Source organism: Ptychodera flava, chromosome 17 (assembly GCF_041260155.1).
Source record: "Ptychodera flava strain L36383 chromosome 17, AS_Pfla_20210202, whole genome shotgun sequence".
NCBI lineage: Eukaryota > Metazoa > Hemichordata > Enteropneusta > Ptychoderidae > Ptychodera > Ptychodera flava.
Window position 1 is genome coordinate 36662109 of NC_091944.1, and position 26059 is coordinate 36688167.

The 26059-nt window shown below is 36.1% G+C and overlaps 1 protein-coding gene across 1 annotated transcript in view; it reads right to left on the reverse strand.

Moving 5' to 3' along the window:
- Positions 1-2915: 2915 nt before the first annotated feature.
- The window catches only part of LOC139116211 (F-box only protein 16-like), a 35833-nt gene continuing 12689 nt past the window's right edge, over positions 2916-26059 (reverse strand). Inside the window, exons 3-8 of the mRNA XM_070678775.1 lie at positions 17599-17804; positions 16441-16605; positions 15706-15932; positions 9930-10065; positions 8105-8252; positions 2916-5524 (exon numbers count right to left, since the gene is read on the reverse strand). Coding sequence (XP_070534876.1) covers positions 5457-5524; positions 8105-8252; positions 9930-10065; positions 15706-15932; positions 16441-16605; positions 17599-17804 — 950 coding nt within the window. The 3' untranslated portion in view covers positions 2916-5456. The remainder of the gene's footprint in view (positions 5525-8104; positions 8253-9929; positions 10066-15705; positions 15933-16440; positions 16606-17598; positions 17805-26059) is intronic.

A 26059-nucleotide genomic window follows, 5' to 3' on the forward strand; every position in this document is an offset into this window, starting at 1 on the left:
ATTTGGTCACAGGTGTGTCTTGGTTTCTTTCATGTGAAGCCATTCAGTACCTAACCGGTAGGGTGTGAGTGTACTAAAGTGTATGAACAACGCGTACATATTGAAGGCCTCTTATTAACAAACTCTGTGTCAATTTAGGAATGTCATTTTAATCAGCTTTTTGATTTAGTAGCATTAATATTCAGATTTTTTTATAGTACCATTGCAATTTCTTTTGTTGCCAATGCCAAGTCAAGACTATGAGGCTTAATGAAAGGCTCAAAGAGACGTTAATATCTACTTCAGATAATGGTCCTCTCATCATGAGGCTATGTGTTCTTGGACAAAACAGCTAGCTTAGTTTGAAATGGCAGCCCACTGTAAAACATGAAACCACGCAGTTCTTACTATGGACTATTTATTTTTAAAATGTAAATATTTGACAAGATTGCAGAAGTTATGAAACCAACTAAACTAAAATTGTGTGTTTCAAAACTTGGGTCATGTCTGTTCAATTTCTGTCATGTTCTAATTTTGTTCATATGAATTATATTGTGTTTGCAGTGCAGTAATCTGTTTTAATCTTCCTTTACCGGTAAAAAATTGTAAAAACAACTCTGTAACAGAATTTATGAAAGTGTACCGGTATGTACATGTACTCGTGTCAGTGTATAATGAGTGGCCATTCCTGATATGACAAAACCATGGATATTTGTCATGCCCTTGCAAATTGAACTCCACAGAGCAGGTTTTATTTAAAAGCGTTGTTCTAAAAGGAGGGTTAGTTTCTGATGGCATATGTTGTGTTTCTATTCTGACTGACTGCTATATCTCATCTTTATAAATGTATGCATTTCATGAATTAAACTACTAATACAACTATTGGTATTACCATCTCAAATGACCTCTGCTTTTGGAATTCATCTGTGTTCAGGGAAATACTATAAATACAGACCAAGTCTGATATTTCAACCTTCAAAAATGAGTTCTGGAAGCATTCACTTTGGCATTTATAATAAGGTAGTATGCACCTTGAAAGTGAAAGACTTCAACTTTATTTAAACTTTCCTCCATTCTATTACCAAATCGACAATAAAAATCTGGGGTCACTGTGCAAAGTTTGGTGCTAGAGAAATAAATTTCCTAACATTTACTGATATTTGATATTCAAAATGGCCACCATCCCTGGGTTAACTAAATGCAGAAAAATAAAATTTTTGAAAAACTGTGATGGTGAAATTTTTTCTTACTCCAAGAGTTTGAAAATTAGCCTATACAAATGCTATACTGGAAAATAATTTAGTGAAAATTTGAATAGAATATCTATCACTGAGGCACATTCTACCTTAATTGAAGTCCATGATTTTCGATTATTATTAATGACTATTGGATGACTGCATTATGTAACCATGACTTCATACTGTCAGACAATTCTTATTTAGGCATTGCTGAGTTGTGCCCCTTTTTAAAATGTCAACTGATGTGTTGGTGCTTTCAATACTAGATAAATGATAAAAGGTGAGAGATTACAGGGAAAGATATAATTTTGGCAAACATGAACTTATTCTTTGGATTTTCAGCTTGTTCTTTGCTGCTATCCTGGTATAAAATAAGAGTAAGATAAGGGGTCTATTCCAGAATGACACAGCAAACTGTGTTCAATGATGACAAATTTGTCTTGTTCAATAGGCACCATCAGTTCAAATGAGGAACACTGAATTATGAATGACGTTCAGATGGCAAGACAATTGCAATGACAGTATCTGAAAATTGAAAAGTTGAAATATGAAAGAGATTTTGTTCGTCATCTCAATAGACCCTCTGGGTACAGTGTATTAAATCTCTGTTCTCATTAGGTTTATGTGAAGTCTCATTGTCTACTGTGATTTCACATGAATACAAGCAAAAGTGCAATATCTTGCTAAAAAAAATCAAATAGACATCCTAGAGTTCTGTCATCTAAACCCAAATTATGATGGCCTTAAAAGGGAACTAGTCTGGTACATCGTTTGGTTTTTTGTGTGCATTAATTCATTTGAAATGTTTAAATCACATGAGCAGCTCTATTGGTGATTGGTTAAGACTTGTCAGGTGATTACTTTACAGCTCTATTGGTGATTGGTTAAGACTTGTCAGGTGATTACCTTACAGAATGTTATCCCAGAAGAAATGAACATACTACATGCTACATGCTATGACAACCTTCGAATACTAGGGAGTCATCAAAGGTCAGGGACAGAGTAGAGGACCCAATGAAACTATTTCACTTAATTAGATTTATGTAAACTTACATTCAATTACACCCACAATCCAATAAAATGGAAAGATTATTAATACCAACTTTTATTCTTTGATGATCTAAGTAATTTCCTTTACTTCCTATGATTTTAATGCACTTCATCGCCTATTAACTGTACCTGCATTTCATAGTGTCAGTCAGCAGAGTAGTTAAACATTTTAATCAATATATTTTGGAGTTGACTTTCATAGATTACTATCAGCAAGAGTTTGAAGTCATTACATCTACAGGCAGAGTTTCTCATATAGAAGTAGTGTGTGTGTGAAGTATTAACCAATAATAAAAGTCTGATACATTAATCTAGTTATCTAGTTTCTCTGTCGTAGGTCCAACTTCAACACTAACAGCACAAGGCTTATATTGAAGCCATGGTTGTGTCAGCAATAAATATTGAAAAACTCCCCGCAAGGATTATTAATTCCTAGAGTACAAGTAATAAACAAGACAAATTTACATTCCTGGCACATTAAACAAGGTCTATCTAATCAGTAGATTGAATATACACATCATGGGCTAAATGACATGAATATCAATCATATGATTTTTTTCTCATTTTTTGACAAAATGTTCAACAACAGTGTGTACATCTTTCAAACAAGCATCTAACAAAATTAAAGGAAACAACGCACATACCACTACTATATAATTTAGTATTTTATTTGTCATAAAATCTTGACGTACAAAAATGTTCTGTGTTTAAGTAAGAAAATACAGATATTCTATAAGTAACATGTTCATATGATTTCATAGCTTCAAATTTATCACATGAAAGATAAATTGTGATAGAAAACATGTGATTTTAAATTATTTTCTAACAATAAATGCAAAGATCTGGCAAAAATAATTAAAATACACTTTTCTCACATTCTGAAGTGAAAACTTATAAATAATGAAAAATATGTATACAAGATATACACAGTGTATAATTACACTAAACTCAATGACATTTTAAACTACTGTACATATAATGTTGTCAGAATGGAATTATCTAATTGTTATATCTCTATGATCAACACAATTATCATACATTGTACATATTCACTTTGTAACAGAAAAAGTATCAGTGCTAATCATTACCGAACTAATAATTTCAAGATCTTTTTTTCATGTGAATTCCTAGAAATTTTCAAGAATACAACACTGGTGTATCAGTTACATAGCCATTATCTCTGCTGTCTTTCTATGCACCGCTACAAATTCATCATATATTCATTCAACAATTTCTCAACAGAAAATGAAGTTTTTTTACATTATTGGTACACATCTCAGAGCAACATACAAAATGTATTGTACAAAGTTCATTAACTTTATACAGGTTTGACAGAAAAATGTTGGACAATGATTCTCATCACAGGTAGTTACATGAGAAAGATCACATTTAGAAATGAAAGTGACTGACATACACTTCTATCTTCTATGGATACCAAACAAAGGATCAAAACTAGACTAAGCAATGACAATCTGTGCAATGTAAATATTATTATCTGAGAATTCACTTGCACTACATACCAAGGAATCATGAAACTTTACAGACTGAAATGTAATATTACTACGGTAGTTCTTTTTATCACATATAAAGTACAACTTTTGAACCAAAACATCTGAGCATAAGAAATAGAAGTATAGATGTTAGAACTAGAGGTACAACATGAAAGTGTTTGATATAATTTGCCTATTTATGAAGTCTATACATTTCCAAGAAAGTTGCATAAGAGTAAACTCCTACTGCTTGATTCAACAATGTAACTGTCAATCATTTTTCAAGATTTCACTTTCCGTCTTATGACCTTGTTGTTCAGTAAATCAATTGAATTCATTGCAGTATACTGACATTGCTGCCACCAAGCACTTGAGCTCTGAAATATGTGAAATGTACGATAACATCTGGCTAACATTGACAAGTTTCACACAGATATGGTACATTTCAACCAGCTATAATTACCAACTTTAAAAATAGAATTTGCATACTGCTATCCCTTTGTAGATTCAAACATGGTCATTACCTCCCAGCAAGACATCTGAGACCAATTATGCAACTAATTCATAAACAATTTTACAGGACAGATCACACTATGCTACATCACAGTCCCTCCACACACGGGGCTATGTTAACCTCTATCATAATCTATCTACTGGACACCCTTATTGCAGTGCAACTAAAAATGTTCTTTGTAGTAACTAGTTAAATATTCTGCATGGCCAATGTAGGAGGTTCCATAAATAGATACATTAATCTTGCTCTCATGGAGATATATTCACAAGGCTTTCATTAATGTTAATATCTGAAAATTAAAACTGCTGAAATCATGCAGCAAAGATAACAATCAAGCTCTGACATAAAAGGTACACAGAATAGAACATTTGAACTGTTTTTTTAGAGACTGATGATATCCACTCATAATTTATGAAATGTCATACCAATGAATGACAAAATGCCATTCCATATGTGAGTATATGAAAGTAACCTCTTGAAAAATAAATGTTGCAAATAAGACTCTATCATTTGTTAAACAAAATGATATGAAGACTAGTAAGTCAAAAAAGCAAACCTTTTCTAAACAGTGTTGAAAACAAGTAATACTCCTAGAAGATCATGGAAAATAAAGATTTGTAAATAAGATTCCAGATTTTAATACATTAGCTTCACAAAGACTCCAGTACCAAGAAAATCATCATGTCTACCTCCAAAATAACTCAACTCCTCATTAACTGCTGGACACAATACTAGGAAATTTGACTTTGAGCATTGGCTTTCTACACATCTGTGCTTGCTCAATGACAAGATTTAAGTGCATAGAACTTACAATTGTAATGAACATCCACCAGTAGGCGTTGCAGATATCAAACCTGACAAATGTGAATTCCAATATTTACGGGGTAAGAGAGGGAGAAAGATCTTGATTAAGGTTTAATGCATCAACATCACAATGGGAATAATCTACCGGTATGTATATGAAAACAATATTCCAACATGGAGTTTCACATGGATGATAGGATGAAAGGGGTCAGCATCAAAACAAGAATGCTTTGAAAATATGATGTCCTTCTTTGAATTGAAGTGCATTAGAATGAGAATTGACTCATTGGATGTGTGTGAATGAACATGTAATAATGAATTAATATGAGTGGTACCAGTTTCACTTGAAGGCTGTTGGTGAGTCTCTGTAACACGTACCAATTAATATTCATCATCAGAGTTGTAATGATCAGGCTGTCTCCATGGTTGACTGGAAAATGATTTGGAAGCTGAAAGAGATGAAAATATTGTATTACTAGTACTATCTAACTAAAATAATCCAAGAACCTCATCTGATTGGATACTCAGACAGCACAATGGATGGCAATTTTGTAAATTTTTATATTGGGGAAATAATGGCGTGCCAACAGCCTTGTCATGTGTGGTTTAACTTCCTGAGGACAATGTGACGTCTTGGAAGCTTTTAACCAATTGATTGACTTATACTCATTTTTCTATTGAATTATTTTCTATTAGCAAATCAGGGAGCTGGTAGCCCTAGCTCAGATTCCTTAAGTTGCTGTAATAATGACAATCTCAGCAAAACAGCCCTAGTTCAGACTCCCTAAGTTGTCAGCAAAATAGCCCTAGTTCAGACTCCTTATAAACCCTTTTCCTGTCATGTCCATATTTCACCACCAGGTCAAGATGCTTAAAATTAATGAAACACAACGTATTCATATGATGTATTTTAACATAATACTGTACATTTGAAGGTTGTTGAAAACATAATACTGTAAAGTTGATTTTTTTGGACAAAAGATGCTATAACTACCAAGCCATTCCAGCTTTTGGCCATACAAATTTTGACGTGGGCACTATACAGTCAAGGCCCCGAGAACCGTATAGTGCCCACGTCTATGAATATTCAGCGTGAACGAGGGCGATAAAACTACAAAGAATGCTTCGGATAAGGCTGACAGGAACGCAAACAAATTATCCCCACTCTATCCCAAATTCTACACTTGGCTCTTCTAAGTATTTCTCTGCACTCCCACCTGGTCAGTCCACAAGTTGGATTTTCGGTAGTTCAGAATGGCGACACCAAACGATGTTTCCATTGTCCAATGAGTTGAAATGGATACTAGCGAACTATTAAAAGTGCATGTCATGTTGTAAAATAACAAAGTCACCATTTTTGGTTGAAAATGAAAAGAAAAGCGTTGCAACACACGATAATTTCGAGTATTTAAGCCCCACAGTCCCTCAAACAACGGCCATAAGCTTACATGAACGCGCTCACTTATGTCCGTACCCTCTAAGCTGACATTGTATGGTATGCATTACACGTCAGGACGAGTGCTACGCTTGCGACGGGGCTTGCGATCATGTCGATCGGTACGACAGTATGACATGTACAATGGTCCAGTTCAAGTGACTTGAATGACTACAAAACTGATGTTTTCTCCGTTGTTATGGACAAGGGTCCGGCATTCACAGGTGCAGAACATTTAGGCCAACGGGACATAACACTAAAACAAAAACTGACCAACGTTGCCTGTTTGTAAGCGCTAGCGTTCCCGGGGACAAGGATTCACTCCGCCCGTACCCCGGCCTGTACCTCAATCCCAGCTTTGTACTTAGCACTTTTTATTTATTTGTTTTTATCCTTTATGTAAGCCTAGTGTAAAATCAGTCGTCCAATTTTGATATATTGAAGTATAATTTTGATATGCTGACTTATTCACAGACAAACAGAAAAAATGCTTACATGCCGGCTAGCCCGTGTAACGCCGGGAACACACGGAGGCTGTACGCAACTCACGGCTAACATTGCCGGCCAACTTCAAGAATCATGTCTCAATTTTCTCCATTCTCCTCCAATTAACCCGAGTACAATTTTACTGACAGTATTACACTATTGCCAACTAGTCATGTTATGAGGGACTGTGTATACACAAAAGTTTTCGATTTCATAAACCAGAATTCAGATCTCTCCGTTCAAGTGATGAAGTTTCTCTTAAATTCAACCAACAAGACTCAAATTATGATGATCGTTCTTTCTCATATGTCGCTGTAGCAGCAGCCATAGCTCTCGTCCGTGAACTCTTTTTCCGTCACACAACTCAGAGTTTTCCCGTTGCAATCCAAATTCGACCGGGAAAACGAGAGCTTCGACCGCACAGCTGAATGCTGCTGCTTCCTTGTGGAATAGACTTTCTAGTCATATTCGTTCAGCATTAAGTACTGAAGTTTTAATATCTTGACTAAAGACCTGCTTCTTTGAATAGTCACGCGACACTGTGTAAACCGCCAGTGAAAATTTTCTTTATGCTTTGTATAGAAAACTTAGGTGATTGTGCTCAGCTCACGTCTGAATAGGACTCGATAAACAAAATGTTACACTTGATGGGGGTGTTCGTGATAAGTGGAACGGCGTTTCTGTCCTATCACTGGCCATGCTTGGGTTAGGCGCCAAATTTAAAATTCATTGTTATCAGTCAGTACATATTGACACACACACCCACTAACTCATTAAGCTGGCAAAAGCTCTTGCAGAAATTTGTATGGCAAAAAGCTGTCATGGCCAAGTGGGTGAAAATACGTCATGTTTTGGCTCAATACCGCTTTTTACTGACTTGGATGATGGGGAAGTGATATAATTATTACTGTCTGGCAGAAAAAGGGTTAAAGTTGCTGTAAATAATGAGAATCTCGCAATCATTTGTAATCTTCCAAGTCATTGCACATGGCCGAACTTCCTGGTCATTTAACTTCATCACAGCAATCAATAGGGTTGAATAATTCCATCAAGTTTCAGGAATGATGAAATTTGAACATAGAGTGCACGTACAAGGTATGTTACTTACACGGCACGTCTCTTTCACTTCTCACGGCACTACTTCTAACCGGCGCTGGTGGTTTTTGTACTGGTTCTGGTCTTATACTTCCATCATATCCAGTCATCATTGAGTCACCTTCCTTCTGTTGTGCCCAATCTGGTCTCTGATTAATGTTCTGTAAAAATTCAAATATTAATGAATGGTTACACACTAACATTCACTAGATCTTGTTCAATCTTTTATCAAAACTGACATATCTAGGATTGCATAAATCAAGCATGGCCTTAGTCAAGAGTAAAACAGCACTAACAAAGAAAACTGTGTTGGATTGATATCAAATATAAGCAATCAAGCTAAAATGATTTGGTATTTCTTACAGAGAAGAAACAGAATACAGTGTTTTGGCAAATGTAATTCTTTCTACAACAAAGATAACTGAGGAAGCATCAGTTTCTCTGTACTGAGTACTTGCTGACTACTTTCACTGTATCATGTAAACCATTATTGTCTATTCCATAGATCTGGGTGTGAGGCTGTGCAATATTGCTATCATGTGACTCATTGACATTTTAACAATAATCTGCAATCTGTCAAAAGCAGGATGAGGAGGCCTTCACTCATTATCAAAAATGTTACACGGAAAGTTGTAAAGGACAACAGCTACTCTACTTGTAATTTGAAAATGTCAAGTTTCTTGATACTGTGACATGAGATACTGTATTTTGTGTCAAGTAGCTGGTATCATAACAGTGTCATGATAAAAGAGGTCATCTGAATGGAAGTTAATGACACTATGTCATATGTACAATCATGTAAATTGAACTGAACATTTCGTAGTATGCTTTGAACTTGGCAAAATGGGTTAAAATGTATTATAAGGCAAAGGAAATGTTTTCAGTGACCGTTTTTTCAACAGCAGATTAATATTCTAAGTGGATGTAAAGACTTTAACATTACGTTTGCTGGATTTGTAACACCTCTTAACATTGGATCATCTGGATCAAAGACAAATTTTGCTGGATACATCACCATTTCTACACTTGTCTATGTGCCCTTTGTATCACATCAAATGCACTGGGGTCATTATCAACATTACTATCTTCAATTTACTTTCATGTGATCAAATAAATGGTAGACTTTACAAAATAACTTTGGCACACTTGTTTGGTAGTGGAAACAATGTTCAAACTGCAAGAAACTTCAACTGACTATAAACTGTTCAGCACACACAACAAATATTGTTTTACTGCTACATCTGATTTGTCAGATCAAATATTGTACAATGAATTCAAATTGACTGATCCTAATGTCAGTCTTGTTTGTGCGAAGAACACAATTCATTCAAAGTCAAATCAATCAAATAACCTGTTTTAGTCATCTTCTACAGAAACAATGAATCTTTGACTATCACAGGACATTTCAGTAAGTTTTGGAAGAGTGCACTATAAATCCAGTCGATAACAACAAAAGGTCACATGTATGCAAAGTTCCAGCAAATGCTGATACAAACTATCCTATCACAAACATACATGTACAGAGTATACAGCTATGCAATCGGTGACAGTTGTGAATGACATTTTTGCAGCAAAGAAGCATCACATTTTGTTTGTTGTTAACAGTCAAGTGATGGTTCAGTCACATGTGACCTTGTAGCAGAAACCAGCAATCAATGTGGAATTTTCAAGCAAATAAAAGTGTTTTTGCATATTCCAAATTATACTTAAATACCCACCAGCATGTGGATGAAAAATAAATAATTTTATCAAAGGCAATTTAATTTGAAGAAAAACAAATTCAGTGGCAAACATTTTCTGACAACACTGTTCCAATAAAGTTTCATTTTGTCACTTACAGAAGCTGACTTGGCTCTCTTCAATTTATAATTGATCAATGTTGATGATAATTTCTTGCTATGTGAAGGATCACCCATATCCACTGACATGCCACTTTCACCTCGGCTTTGCATCAACTTATGCATTCGTCTTGCCCTGGATAATCAAACATGCAAAAACATTACTTTAATTTTAAAGAAAATGAATATACAGAGTCTATTTGATGGTAACTTAGGTTGCAAAGAACTCTCAGGGATACTAACTCCAAAACCACTATTAGTATGATACAGTAAGACTTTTAAAACTGATACACAGATATTACACAAGCTATTATAAATGGTATCACATTGAGAATGCTACATTACACTACATTATCAATGTTATAAGGACATCACTATGTCCTTTAAGAGATTATTATGATACAAGATTTGCTGATTTATGGCAGACACTTGCATTTGTTCCAAATATTGATATGCCTCACTTTTCCATAACAAAGTTTATGTATTTGTGTACATCTGTGTAAACCTACATACAGAAATGACCACATTGAGAAACTTGCTACACACTAGGAGATGGGACATTGTTAAAATTTACTAGGAGATGGAACATTGTTAAATTTACAGAGATTGTTGATCTTTTGAGTGCTATAGTATCATATGAACACTACAGTATGTACAGTTAAAGTAGTAGAATATAACCAGCAATAATCTGGCTAACTTAGTAACTAACATTGCCGGGATAAGAGGCAAAAGTCTAAGAATAAGGTGGAACCTTACGGTAGTATAAACAATGGAAGATACGACACGATAATTGCATATCAGAAACTACTAAAATGAAATGCAAGATTATAAATCATATGAATAATCCCACATTCTTTCATATGTTCAATAACTCCAAAGGGCCGGTCAAGAAACCAGGTATGTAAGGGTGCCGGAAATCGACAAGTGCGGGGCCAAAGTGAGGGCCAGCACAATCAAAGTGCGAGCGAATGTGAGGGCTTGAAGTGAGGGCTCTCACAATCGAAGTGCGAGCAAATGTGAGGGCTTGAAGTGAGGGCTCTCACAATCAAAGTGAGAGCGTATTTGAGGGTTGAGACTTGCGAAAATCAGTACTAAATTCACCTTGATCGAATGAAGATTTGTGATCAAAGTCACTGCTAAAAGCGCGATACGATCTCCACTTAAGTGTAAACGGCGCAGCCCTGTGTATGAGCATGCATGGAGCTACAGCATCGATCGAAGGAGCTTCACGATATGAGCGAACGGCTATTAAAGTACATGACGTCCCTGACGGAAAAAATTGTCAAACACCGTAAAAATATGAATGAGGCATTTTGTAATCTTTACATCGTTGAGTTTTCTTGAAGAATATAATGTCTGGCTGAATTTTAAAATCGGCGACTGACTGATCGAGCAGGGATCGCACATTCAAAGTGCTTGTCAAAGTGAAATCAAACGCTATATGTGCGACAGGCAGAAATATTAAAACATCAGTCATCGCCATGATTAGGTTATACACTGTCAGGACTGAAAAACACTTTCTTGTAAAGCTTTTAAACTTGAGACAAGCCCATCGGGGGATTATCGTTATTGAAATTAATGCCATGACAATAATGACACACGACTGATCACGTCGTTCAAAATCTCAAGTGTCTCTCGACACTCATGAAGGCGCGACTTTGCACAATTTTTAAATAACGGGTATTTACAATCTAGTATCGAAGTTTGACATATCGACAATTTTGGGACTATAGAATCGATACTAGAATCGAATGAACTGCGGTTGTCCCATGGGAAGCCGCGTCTGTGTAACCGCCGATGTTCACCGGCGTTTTTAGGGACTGTAATATCGATACTACACGATACCAGAATAAATTGCTTGGTGCCATGGCACGCCCGGTCTGTTAAATCGACGATATTTACCCGATATTTATCGGCGATTTGGGGATTCTAATATCGATATTAGACGATACTTGAATGACTTGCCCTGTGCCTCGGCATGCCGGATCTGTGAAATCTCCGATATTTACCCTATATTTTTCGGCGATTTGGGGACTCTAATATTGTTGGGAATGGAAATCCGACAGAAATAATGCAAAACAGATAATATATTCTGTTTATTATCCAGGGTTCTGTACACATACTAATGACGATTTCACAGCGTCAGTTTATCTATTAGTTTATTTGTTAGTTAAATGAAGCCATAACATGCAAATCTGACCTTTCCGTTGTTTTTTATTTTATGTCGACTTTGACATTAACTTTGGTCGTAGACCCTCGAGAAAAACTGTGATCTTCATCGTTACCAGAACATTCACCATGATTGGTATCAAAAAACCCTCAAAATTCTCTGTGTCATTACTCGGAACGTGCCTGCAAGAGCAAAGTGTACATATTCAGAACGTCAGTTTGATCGTTAATGAGATTCAGTGTTAAGTACGAAGTATTGTTGTCGGGGACCGCTTGGCAAATAAACGTTAATATTATTCCAAGATAGATCGCACAAAAAAAAAAAACAGCAGTTGCCTGTCCCGTTTTTCTCGAGGGTCTATGGTTTGGTGTATATATAAGCTTAGGAATAAAAATGTGTGTGTAGCAGAATTACAGAACACATCGTGTCTGCTTGTCTGTCCATCAGTCACACCAAGACGAATTTCCCTTCGCCACAAATATCGATACTAAACGATACTAGAATGACTTGCCCTGTGCCTTACAGTTCTGGCCAAACCCGACTTCCAAGGACTGACTCTAGCTTCGATACTAGAGATACTAGATTTTGTCAAATCGCAAGTAATATCCGAGATATCGAGATTTCATCACCTTACAGTTCTGGTCAAACCCGACTTCCAAGGACTGACTCTAGCTTCGATACTAGACGATACTAGATTTTGTCAAATCGCAAGTAAATATCCGATATATATCGGAGATTTCACCATCCTTACAGGTTTGCGTCAGGGTAGCGTCAGGGTTCAGGTGTCCGAATTTAACGTGTTCATCGGGTCGATGGCATATTCAAGCCAAATACCGTGATGTAATATTTTTAGACTCATACTCTCGCCATTGCTGCATTGGTAAGGTTGAAAAAATACGCGGAGTTTTGAGTCGGCAGTATTGCTCTGTCTTATTTATTGTTGACAGTACAACCGGCTTAATTTTGAAAGTCTGTAAATTTTCAACGGTGAGTTTTAGTTACACGTTCAGTATTTTACGCGTGCGCCCCTTCGGAAGCAAAAACTTCCGACTTTTATACAAGCTGATAACTTGCTCCAGACCATGACAATAATTAATTAAGTGTCTAGTTATGACTTTGCCAATTTCAAGATTAAACTGCAATGATCATTTCGACCAACACCCGATATTGACACATGAGAGAGAGAGAGAGAGAGAGGAGGAGAGAGAGAGAGAGAGAGAGCGAGAGAGGAATGTTACGTATTTTACTGGGAAATAGCCACTGCGTTCAGTTGAAATATGTTTCAACACCACCTTTCTTACGATCGACTAAGTCTAGGTTGTTGTGAACGTAAATGCACAAAATGTCTTTGGCACCCTACATGCCTGTCACAGAGTTTATGTTTATCTCAAGGCTGATACACGATGCATGCATAGGACGGTGATGCATATTCGTTTTACAGCAAGTGATTCGGTCGCGATGTGTTGCTCGCCGATAGATTGCTTGTTCTAATCATCAGTCGTTGGCTTAAAAGTTTCAGAGCCAAGACGGCACAATCATTTCCGCTACAGACAATCAACGTATGAATGTGATGCAATAGGTCGCAGAGCTTTCTGATTATATAGTATGAAACAAAGGAGACAGTCAAATTTCTATCTAATGACTGGTCAATCGCTGACTACACAGAGATAGCTATGATTTCTGTGACAATATAATTGACCATGAGATTGATTCAGTGAACAATATTCAAGGGCTCGTTGACCAAAATGGCATTCTTTATTGAGGTAAAATATCCATCATTGTTAACAAAATGTAAAGGTTACAAGCATTCATGACCCCTGATATTCTGATGCAATTGATCTTTTGAAATGATTATCAAACTTTGTGTACAGAGAAAATAAAAAGCATACTGTCAGTACAAACGTAAAAAAGAATTTGTCATTTGCTGTTGTCTGATTTCTCAGTTTTAGTAGCTATTGAATTTTTTTTATCCTCAAAAAATCAATCATAGAGAACCAGACAAGTCTCCAAAAATACATTTTCCCATGATCTTACTTTATCTGGTGAACAAGCCACTCTAAAATTTCTTCAAAAAAGTTTCCTCTTTCTTCGAAAATTCTCCGGCAAAAACTCCGCATACGACGTCATGTCGGATCAGTATCAGAGTTCACGTGCCCAGGTCGTGAACTGGTTTAACTGAAGTCACATTTATCAGTCGCGCTATAGTCGTACAATGGTACCAGAAGAAGTATCGCTCGCTTGAGTTGCATGTATTTATAATAAAAAGGATATCTGTGATATTTGAAATGCAATGACTAACAAACACGAAAAGGTTAACGAAAAAGACGGAAGTGATGTAATGGGTCATGATCTGTACGCAGGTCATTGTGTACTCGTTCCGCGCTCAGCCGTTCAACTGTTCACAGAGCTTTGCCGCGCCGCGACCTTGTTCTGGAGATAGTAAGTTTTTATTCAACGTTGAAAACGACTTTGACTCTCATTTTTCGTATGTCTTAGCCCGAATTTGATCGGTTCAAGGCGCCCCTCACTTCAAGCCCTCACATTCGCTCGCACTTCGATTGTGAGAGCCCTCACTTCAAGCCCTCACATTTGCTCGCACTTCGATTGTGAGAGCCCTCACTTCAAGCCCTCACATTCGCTCGCACTTTGATTGTGCTGGCCCTCACTTTGGCCCCGCACTTGTCGATTTCCGGCACCCTTACATACCTCAAGAAACATGACAATTGCCAATTTTGGTGATAATTTACCACTTGTAGCCAGGCCATGTTTGTGCCTTATCTGCCATTTTAGTTTGAACACCTTTTTTGTGGTCATGGTATAGTCACTTTCCACATTAATAATTTCATCATATGAGTTTTTCAAGACCCTGCCTGGCAAAGAATTATCATATGATGACCCTGGCAAGCTGTGTCCATGATACCGTCTGTAGTGATTATTAGATTTGCAGTTCATGCACACTGTAAAGTTTGACCGACACCATGATATGGGGCAAGCATGGATTATCACATTCCCTCCTCAATACCGCCATAAAGTCTAGGCCTTGTCTATTGCTACTTTTCCCAGCAATGCAACAAGTGCCTGTGCTTACTGCTGAATACTTGGTAAAGTTTCACACTGACACACACAGTTGTAGACCAAGGCAGTCAGACTGTATTTATAACATGCACTGAATACAGGTACAGTCTCTCCAATACCACTAACAATGTGTAAAATTGTATTTAAAAGTCTTGTTGATTCTATTTTGTGTCAAAATATCACAACATCCACTATTTAGGGTTTTTTTGGTCATTTTGGCCCAATTCTACACTAGTACTGTAAAATGTCTTGGATGTTATTTGAATTATGATCCACATCAATGAATGAAGTAAGGATTCTTGAAAAGCCACCGTGAAGGAAGTTGTTTATTTGATGGAAAACAATGGTGAAAGACAGCAATTAATACACAATCCAGGTATGAGTAAATTAAGTCCAGCAAATGGTTGAGCAGAAAATGTAAGTATCCAAAATAGGGGAAAGATTTTGTGGTTGTAGGAGATAACTTGGTATATTTCTGTATCATAGTCTAATGATGTTATCTGCATATATCAGTAAATCATAAATTCTTACCTTGCTCTCATTATCTCATCGTCTTCATTATCAAGATAATTGTTTCTAACAGTATCCTTGACAACTGGATCTGATGCCCTCCAGGGCGGTTGTTCAAACGGTTGGCTGGATTTTGTTTTACTTCTTGGAGGTTTCTTGGACATTTTATCAAAGTCAACTTTCCTGTCCTTAGCATCGGTATGACCATTTGTCAATGCAGCACCTGATGAACCTGATTTGGTTTTCTTCTGGAAAACAAAAATATCAGGTCAGTGGTGAAGTAATCTCTACTCCAATGACAGATGACTTGAGAATAATCTTAGCTTTCATCCTTGCTTAGAAGGCAGCTTAGAGATCAGTAAGGAAATCTGATCTCTGTTGAAATTCTACACTGTTACCTTTCTCAAGGTAGGACTAATTAAAGATTTATTCTTTTGCAATTTGAAATGAACTGACAAAGCTACAAGGGTGTTTGGTTTGCGATTAAAGAATAACACATTCTGAAGTCTTGACTTCAATTTACTGTGAAAACAGTACTTGAAATAATTCAAGTGAAATTTTTCAAAATTGGGAAGAATAACTCAATGAGTATCAATGGTGGAGAGTTCACAATAAATAGGACACATTAACCAGTTTTACTGCAACTGTAAAATCTAAGGTTTACCTCATAGCTGGGCTCATCTACAAGTTCATCACCATGGAAACCTAGAAGACATTAACCTTCAATATGTATTGATGCTAGAATGAGTTGTTTACCTTGGGTCCAAGCAGGTTAATTTCCCGTACATTCTCTAAATACAATCTTTTCCATATTCCTGTTTCATAAGGACTGGGGCTGAAGGTCAAGAACCATCCAAGTCGTAAACACTTTGGCATCCATACTTGATCTAAATCGGCTAAGTACTTCCAATACCAACTCACCTATCACATACAGTTATTACAAAATATATTAGCTTATCATACAACATTTTCATTGAAAAAACTTAAGATGATACAGTCAGTGTTCTCTTTCAATGATCATATGGACAAACAAGAATTACTACCATACATCTCCAGCTACTGGAAACATATTTATGTAGCTTTTTCATATTACATTTTAATGTTTTCAAACAAAATTGTTTTAATGAATACAATGTTATCAGTGGTATACCGGTACTGTTATTGGTAGTACAGTATTATAGTTGATGTATGACTAGACTACAAATATTCAACTCTCAGCTGAAGTGTTCAGTATATTTCCGTGTGTGTGACTGCATGAGAGAGAGAGAGATAGCGAAGGCAAAAGAGAGAGTATGCATGACATTGTACGTGTTTGTTTCTTGGCTGCCTTGTGGTGTACCATACCTACAACATAAATCTAAATGAAATATCTGATCAAGGTGTCACAAAACTGATTCTCTGGATTCTGGGAACACTACAGTAAAGAAAACACACTGATAAATCAGTACATGAACACAGAGCAAGTGCTTCTGATCAGACATATTATATATTATTGCCTGAATACATGGGTTTATGTGCCCAAGAGCAGGTGACAATTTGCCCGATGCCAGGAGGGCAAATTGTCTCCTGCTGCGAGGGCACATAAACCCATGTATTCAGGCAATAATATTTTTATTACATGCCTTTCACAGTTAACGCTATATGACATTTAGTTACATGCAGGGCATTTTCAAACAATTTTACCATTATCGACCAGCATCAAACAGATTTTAACGAAAGTCAAAATAGCAGTGCGCGCACTGATATTTTACGTCTAGCGTTAAGCGTCTACTTTGACGTCGAAAACGTCGAAGGGCTTCACCGGACCGGGTAACTATGGAAACCGGTCAGTACATCGTTCACACATCCGCTAACTCCCCGGATATTCCTATTCAAATCAATGCACATATTTGCAATAACGTACAATAAACTTACCTGTGCACATCTGCATAAACTTCTAGGATCCAGAAATGACAATATATAAACAGCAATGCATCGTGGTAGTATCTGGGCAAAATCATGTTTCTGTATGGGTAACTTGTGACCAGTAACTTTAAGGCCAAACTCTAGCTGGCCTTTGTTACATTTGTATATGATATCTTGCAATACTCGTTTTCTTTGACTGTCGGTCCATTTGTCAAACTGTTGACAGAAAGAGGAAAGAGCAATAATTACCAAAGTGTTCAACACTGATGGAAATTAAGAACAACAGATGACAACATATTGGTGAATCAGTATTAGGCTTGAAGGAACACAATATCAGAGTACAGCTGTCTTCACTACAATACTTCATCCTTTTACAAAAATAATGCTGATGAGCCCTTTCAGTATCAACATTTTGTACTCCATCCTTTGCTGCAGCATAGAGGGTCTTGAGTAGGGCGCATAAGATGAATGAGATAACAGTTACCTTACAAATTAACCCTTTTCCTGCCAAGTCCATATTTCACCACCAGGTCAAGATGATTAAAATTAATGAAACACAACATATTCCATATGATTTATTTTAACATAATACTGTACATTTTAAGGCTGTTGAAAACATAATACTGTAAACTTGAGTTTTTTTGGACAAAAGATGCTATAACATACCAAGCCAAGCGGGTGAAAATACGTCATGTTTTGGCTCAATACCGCTTTTACTGACTTGGCTGATGGGGAAGTAATACAGTTAGTACTGTCCGGCAGGAAAAGGGTTAAATGTGCTACAATGCCATTACTAGTGTTTTTTTTATCTTGCAGAGTTGCAATATCTCTAAAGAGGAAACATGGAAATGATTGGGCACAATTATTATGGTAGCGTCTCATGCCTTTTTCAGACACTCAAATTTTACACCAGTAACACTTTGTCTGCTCAGCTGTTTGTGGGGACTTATTATGTTTTTATGATAAGTAATCATTTCATTTTTCCCAATTTACTCCTCTTTGTAGCAGGCTCCATAGACAATTATGAGACAAACCATAGAAATAAACACCACTTGGGAAAAGGAGGATTAGTGTTCACACTGACTATTTTCAACATCAAATATCAATAAATTTTAGGTAACTAGTTTCAGTAATCAAAAATGTTGCGCAGTGACCCTGTCTTTCATTTGTGATATTGAAAGAGGAAGGTTTAAAGTTTCCTGTGGGAAAATTTACAACTTTGCTTTGAGGCATGTACATGGAATTTAGCTTAAAATATTATTTGGTTTTGTAATGGTGCTATCTATGTACTGGTTTTATACATGTACTGGCGGCATGAAGTGGAAATAATCATATTCACAATCTAAAATGTTACAAACAGAATTAAAGCAAAGGTTGACATTGATGAACTTTACAGTTTCTAAGTTGACAGGACAGGTTTAACCTTTAGGGAAGTGTCTGAGTATTTGACAACTGGTATGCAACTACATGTATCAGCAACATTCTATACATCAGGAACTTCACATCTCTGCTGTCTCTTGAAGACACAAGATCAACAAGTATTGCTAGTCATAACCCATAATATTATTGACGAATATGACTGGAATCAAATATGCACTACAGTTTCATAATTCATACGTACAAAGCATTTATTGATTTACTTTGTCAGAGTATGGGACAAAGGCTGAAAGACATGGAGATGCTAGACTATAAACCTACTGGCATAGCTATTAGGTATACACAAACAGGTGTTGCAATATTGTATTTTCTGTACATTATTCCAGCAATAATCTTTTGGTTCCAAGATCAATATTCACTAAATGCTACCGATATGATCACAACTACTGGTAAAGTCCACTTTTCAAGTCTGGAGTTGAGGTACAACAAACCTTGACCAATTTCTCTAAAACTTCATGCAACTATAAAGTCGTACAATTTTAAGTAAAATTTGATGACCTGCAAAGCCAATATGGTCGACCAGATGTCTTTTCATTTAAAGCAGCCAGTATTTAAATATCCACCAATCACAGCAAAAAGTTCACAATGTCCTTGCATTGATAGAGTGACTAATATAAAACAAGAACATCTGTCATGTTCAAACGTTATTAAAGGGACAAAATCTTATCGCTGTTTTAAAATTTTTGTATTATCAAGAAAACATGGCATACTTGCATATAGTCAATCAGTGTACTAAATGATGACGGTACGTAACTGCAAAGTGTAAAAAGTTACCCTTTTGCTGAACAAAAACACTGATTTCCTTTGTGACCTCAGACAAAATGGATTTTTGCTATTCTGACTTGCTTTCCCATGACAAATAAACATTGCCACAATGTAACAAAAGCTGCTATCCTTATCTATATGAAAGGCACTGCAGATTAAGATTTCATTACAAAAGCTTTCATGTGGTCCAAACTTTATATAACTGTATGTTCAACCATGCATGGTGAGATTTGTCAATGGGGAACTTGATTTTTTGTTACAGACCATAAAATATTTTACTGTATGTTTTATAATCTTGTCTGGCTTCAAGCAGAGTTGAGGTTGTGCACAGTTAAGCAATATTTCAGCATGTTTCAACAAGTCAAACAATGCAAACTATTTTCATATCTAACAAAATTCCACTAATTGCTGCAATGAGCTACTGTCTCTCCAAGATACAATGCAGGTTTGCCAATCAAGGCAAACATCTGAAGTTTACTATGTGTAATCAAGCCAATATAATGCAATTTGGGCAGCAAATGCACAACCATCCCTCTCTGCTTTGTGGGACAGGTTTTGATGACACTCCTGATGAAAACCAGAGAATTGGTGCATGTTGCTTTGATGTTAGTTCACTACATCTTTGTCATTTTTCCTGCTGTTAAAAGTCTAGCGTTTTCTGGCAGCAAACTTACCATCATATGGTATACAAGTTACTAAGATGAGAATTTAAATTCCACATTATGTATGATGATGATGTTTCACAGTGTTGCTGCTTGACATTGGTAGATAATCAGAGTCAGGTACTAGTATGTAATAGTTGACTTTCAACTGTGCCAGTGATGTGTACATGAAGTTTTTCACACTCAACAAAGATCATTTTAGATGCACCAAAGATTCAAAGATGCAAAAGGAACTGATAACATAACCATCCACATAATTTTTAAAACATACTTTATTTCATTAAAAGAAGAGCTTGTAAAAGCATATAAATGAGAACGGCAACAGCACTCATTCATAATGACGTCAGACTTCCAATCACAGAGGAGTAACCATGTTCCAAACATCAAAATACAAAATTTACAATTTGTCTGAGAAATTCTGACAAGACTTTCTGAAATTACTGATGGGCAAATTGGTACTTTGCCAACACTGGTGTTCTGAATGAAACTATAAAAATTACAAGTCAACAGATTCAATACGAACAAGCATACAAAGACAAAATTTATCTGATTTCTGTTGGCAGTAGTAAATATCATGCACACATGACAAACATACAATCATGATAAGCACTATTTAAAATGTTAGAAAATTTCTTTGCTTGACGATAGCACTACTTTTGATAAAAATAATTTTTATGATACTTTTGTATGTTGACTCTAACACAAGGTTTTAATCTACAAGGTTTCTACATACATGTACCATATTTCCATACAGAGGACCTCCCTGTAAGTTTACTACAGGTTACGTTGTGTGAGTACATTAATGTTAAATTGTGATGGATGCTGCCATTAAAATGATGCATTTTGCATTCAAATGCAAAGCATAACACTTCTAATGTTCACATAATTATAGAAACTTTGTCACTACCGGTAAATCACAAAGTTAAATATTGAAGCTGGGTCTGTGATGACCACAAAGCATAGCTAGAATAGCAATAGTAATGACTGAAGTTATTGAAAAAGTCTTACAGGTTGTTATAGAAAAGTAACAGTTATGGAAAAGTCACATGAGTATCAAAACGTCACTTGTTGCCACCTCTGGCAGATAAAGCCATCAACTGTATCACAGAAAAAAATCTAATTGTTATATACACCGTCCAAGTACAAAAACCAAGGTGCATAATAAATGATCCCTCCAGAATATATATAGAAGTTATGGACTTTGGCTCCAAATCAGGCACTGCCTGTGAACTGTGCTGCTATAGTATACCTTGAATGATAAATAAATGTACAAACAAGTTTCCTTCAATCAGTACAGATCATTGTGTGGTCCATGCACTAGAGTCCATGATGTCTATTTTATGCTTGGAAGATAGGAAGATTTACCATCATGATAAATATGTGCTGCATTTAATCAAGCCCTATTTTGAAATGTCATACAATTAATGATTAGCTATATCCATGTTGTTTAAGGTGGTTGGAACACAGGGAACTTAGTAATCTTGTTGTTGTTGTTGTTGTTGTTGTTGTTGTTGTTTTGTTATTGTTGTTGTTGTTGATGGTGGTGATGATGATGATGACGATAATAAAAAATATTAAACATAGGGCCAAAGTCCCTGAAGCTACTATAGACATGGATACAAAATTAAGTATTTCCTTACTGTATGAAATTATCTCACTAAGGTCATCCTACGGACAAGTAAACTGTCTGACCAGCGGTTTTGAAAGAACAAGCAACTCAACAGTTGACAGAGCTCTGTTGAGTTATGTAGAGAATAACCTTTTGTGACACATGTATTGATGAAGAAGGTGGATATCTTTGATTAACATTGTGAGTTCTGTTTAATAAGTTGAGACTGTACATACTCAGAGAAAGCACACTGAAGAGACAAAGGTTTGAAACTTAAGAAGTTCAAGGTCATCAAAAGCATTGTAAGGAATCATGTTACACTTTCATTGCACAGTTTACACAGATTGCATAATTGCTATAAATAGCACATGAGGAATCTTTATACAGCCCAGCTTTACCATAAAAACCCTATCACTTTGACCACTCTTTTAATTGACCACTCTATTTTTTTCCTCAAAAAGTAATTTTATTTTATCCTTACCAAGTCAACCATAAATGGAAATTAGAACTTTCTCTATCTCTATCTCTATCTCTATCTCTATTGACTATTTTGAGCAATTTCTTTTAGATAACATACAGGGCACAATAATGACGGTTCAGAATATGTCAAAGTTGGGATTCAGGAAAGTTGCCTTTACATGTTTTAATCCTCCAAGATGGTAAGCATTTCACTATGAACTGTCAAAAAAAGTTGAACTTTCTGATAATTCTACACTTAACTAAAATTATTTTGGCTTTGATGATTTCCTAATTAATTCAATTATTTAAAATCATATTAATTATTTTTTTCTGGGTGAATTGATAGGGTTTATACAGTACAAGAATTACATACAATGTAAGTCAAATTTTGACCAAAAATGACAAAAAAATTCCTTAAAAATACAGATTTGCATATTTCATCACAATTTGAACAAGTCTAAGTTGGGTTACCCTAGGGACCTGTATACCAAATAACAAAGCTGTCTGACCAGCGGTTATGAAGAAGAAGATTTTTTACCAAAAACACCTTTTTTGGCATTAATTTGCCTATTTTCAACAATATCAAAAAATTAAAAAAAACAGTTTCTCAAAATCGTATTTTTCATCTACACAACAAATATCAAATCAGTAAGTACTGCGGTTCTCAAGATATTTGAGTGGACGGACGCCTCACAAACGGACATACATACATACATACATACATACATACATACATACATACAGACTGACGACGGACGCCGGACGGATACCCATCCCAATAGCTTCTATAGACTATAGTCTATAGTAGCTAAAAAACAATGTCTCATTCCTTGCTGTTGTTTGTCGATGTTGTAGATAATTGTAAAAGAAAACTGTAATCGTGACCAAAAAACGACGTAGGTCGCCCAACGTCACTCCCGTCCTATTATACAACCAAGGGTGGAATCGAGATGCCCCTGATCAAGGCTCATCAGCCACCTTCAAGGCCCAGAAAAAACACCCCATTCACGAGCGATCGATTGAATGTGCTATCATAGGCACTGAAATTTATCTCACTGACCTAATTTGGGCTTCACTTGAACTACCGACCTGCAAACGAGTGGAAAAACGGCGATTTCCAAGTCGTACCCGGTCAAAATCGATCACATTTGAACTTCCCGGTCGATGGTGACGGCGCTTTCGTCACTGGGCATTTAAATTGACCAATTGGGGGCCCTGTAAAGGCTGCTTCGGCCAGCCGATTGTTTATGTTTCAATGTTCCCTGCTCGTACGCGTACATGTACGTGTAACGTTCAAAAGTACGCGAAAAGTAGAAAAACCTTCATAGTCATGCAGATAAACGGATACTTACCAACACTTTGTCAGGAAATCTGCCATTTTACTGTCGATAGTTAGAGCGTACACTTCCGGGTATTTGAATTCCCCCCCCCCCCCCCCCCCCCCCCGTTACAAGGATACAATGTACAAGCGTAATCAACATCCGGGCTCGTACTTGAGCGAGTGTACATTGTCGTTGTGAATGAGTATTCCAGGTGATAGTTTACAGTAAATGACGGGTTGATTTGTCATTGGTATCTATATAAGTATTATTCTACAAGAATGGAAATTGAATGAAGTTGAGACGGCGAAGTTTAAACTGTAGTGAAATTTTGCGTTGGGACAAGCCTCCTCATGTATTGGTAATGAGAGCTGGCCGAAGCAGCCTTTACAGGGCCCCCAATTGGTCAATTTAAATGCCCAGTGACGAAAGCGCCGTCACCATCGACCGGGAAGTTCAAATGTGATCGATTTGACCGGGTACGACTTGGAAATCGCCGTTTTTCCACTCGTTTGCAGGTCGGTAGTTCAAGTGAAGCCCAAATTAGGTCAGTGAGATAAATTTCAGTGCCTATGATAGCACATTTCAATCGATCGCTCGTGAATGGGGTGTTTTTTCTGGGCCTTGAAGGTGGCTGATGAGCCTTGATCAGGGGCATCTCGATTCCACCCTTGGTTGTATAATAGGACGGGAGTGACGTTGGGCGACCTACGTCGTTTTTTGGTCACGATTACAGTTTTCTTTTACAATTATCTACAACATCGACAAACAACAGCAAGGAATGAGACATTGTTTTTTAATATTTTTTATTATCGTCATCATCATCATCACCACCATCAACAACAACAACAATAACAACAACAACAACAACAACAACAACAACAACAACAACAAGATTACTAAGTTCCCTGTGGTTGGAAAGGCTATTTTTGCACCAATTATTTTTCTCAGAGTTAATGTCAAGTTTCAAGTGTTAGAATCAAGACATTTAGTTCAAATTTTCAGGATAACTTCCCTAGTTAATACTTTCTCCAAAGAATATAAAAATTGTATATTTGCAGCCATGATTTTGAAATATGAAACCAGTAAATATTAAAATTTAATTTTTCATATTTTTTTACATATTTGAATTTAATAATAATTGGATAGTATTAATATTACCAAATTAGTTATAAATATGTTGACTATATTTATTGTAAGATTTGTACGGCAGGATTTGTAAATAAAATTTGTTTTTATGATTTTACATGGGTTTATATATCAAAAAGTATTAAAAATTCTTTCAAATTTCAAAATGTGATTTTTCAAAAAGTACTTCAAATACATGAAAATTGTGCCATACAAATCTTATCTGTAACCTTGTTAATAGGCGGTAAAAATTCCATGTCCATATCTTATTTCAAAGTTGGATTAAATTGGTATACAATTTATATAGGAAACTGTTATTCTGTCAAAAATGTTGAAAACAAGCCATATTTGCACCCCTCTTTTGAAGTCATAGAGCAGTTTTTATGGTTAATCTCACTTTTGACACCTCTTGACACTCAAAGAATCTAAAAACGCATTTACAATAGCAGTCACTCACTCTGAATGCCAGCACCGCCTTGTCAAACTTTCCTGAAAAACAGCAAATAATGACTTTCCCTTTTCAAACATTTTATCAAAAGCTAGGGGACCTCTACTATAGTTAATACACTAAGGACTCCCCAACTTCTTCTTATTTGGTCAGTTTTTCAGAAGTTTTAACAGGCTATAACTCTGCAATGCCTTTGTGCCCAAATGTCTAGTTTTTTTTATTCCACAGAGAATGTTGACTACTTTTATATTTTAATAGTTTTGTTGAAATTTATAACTGACGCTCTAGCCTTTCCAACCACCTTAAGTAAAAAATACATGTAGTATGAATAACGATATCAGAAATACATGTGTTTGTGCTGTTCATAATGTTCTTTACTGTTCGTGTTGGGTTTTTTAAGAAAGATAAGGTATTCTTTTTAACATGAACATTTACAGAAATGCTATTTAACTACATGCTATAATATCAAGCAAGGTTACAAATTTCAGGGACTTTGAAATTTGCCCTCAGAAGCTGGAGTTACAGTACAAAGACTAGGAGGAACTGTTAATGATTGATACTGGTAGTTCCTTTAGAAGTCAACAACCTCACTAAACACCAGAGGGCGACATTTAGAAGCATTTCTAAAATTTGTATTGATAAC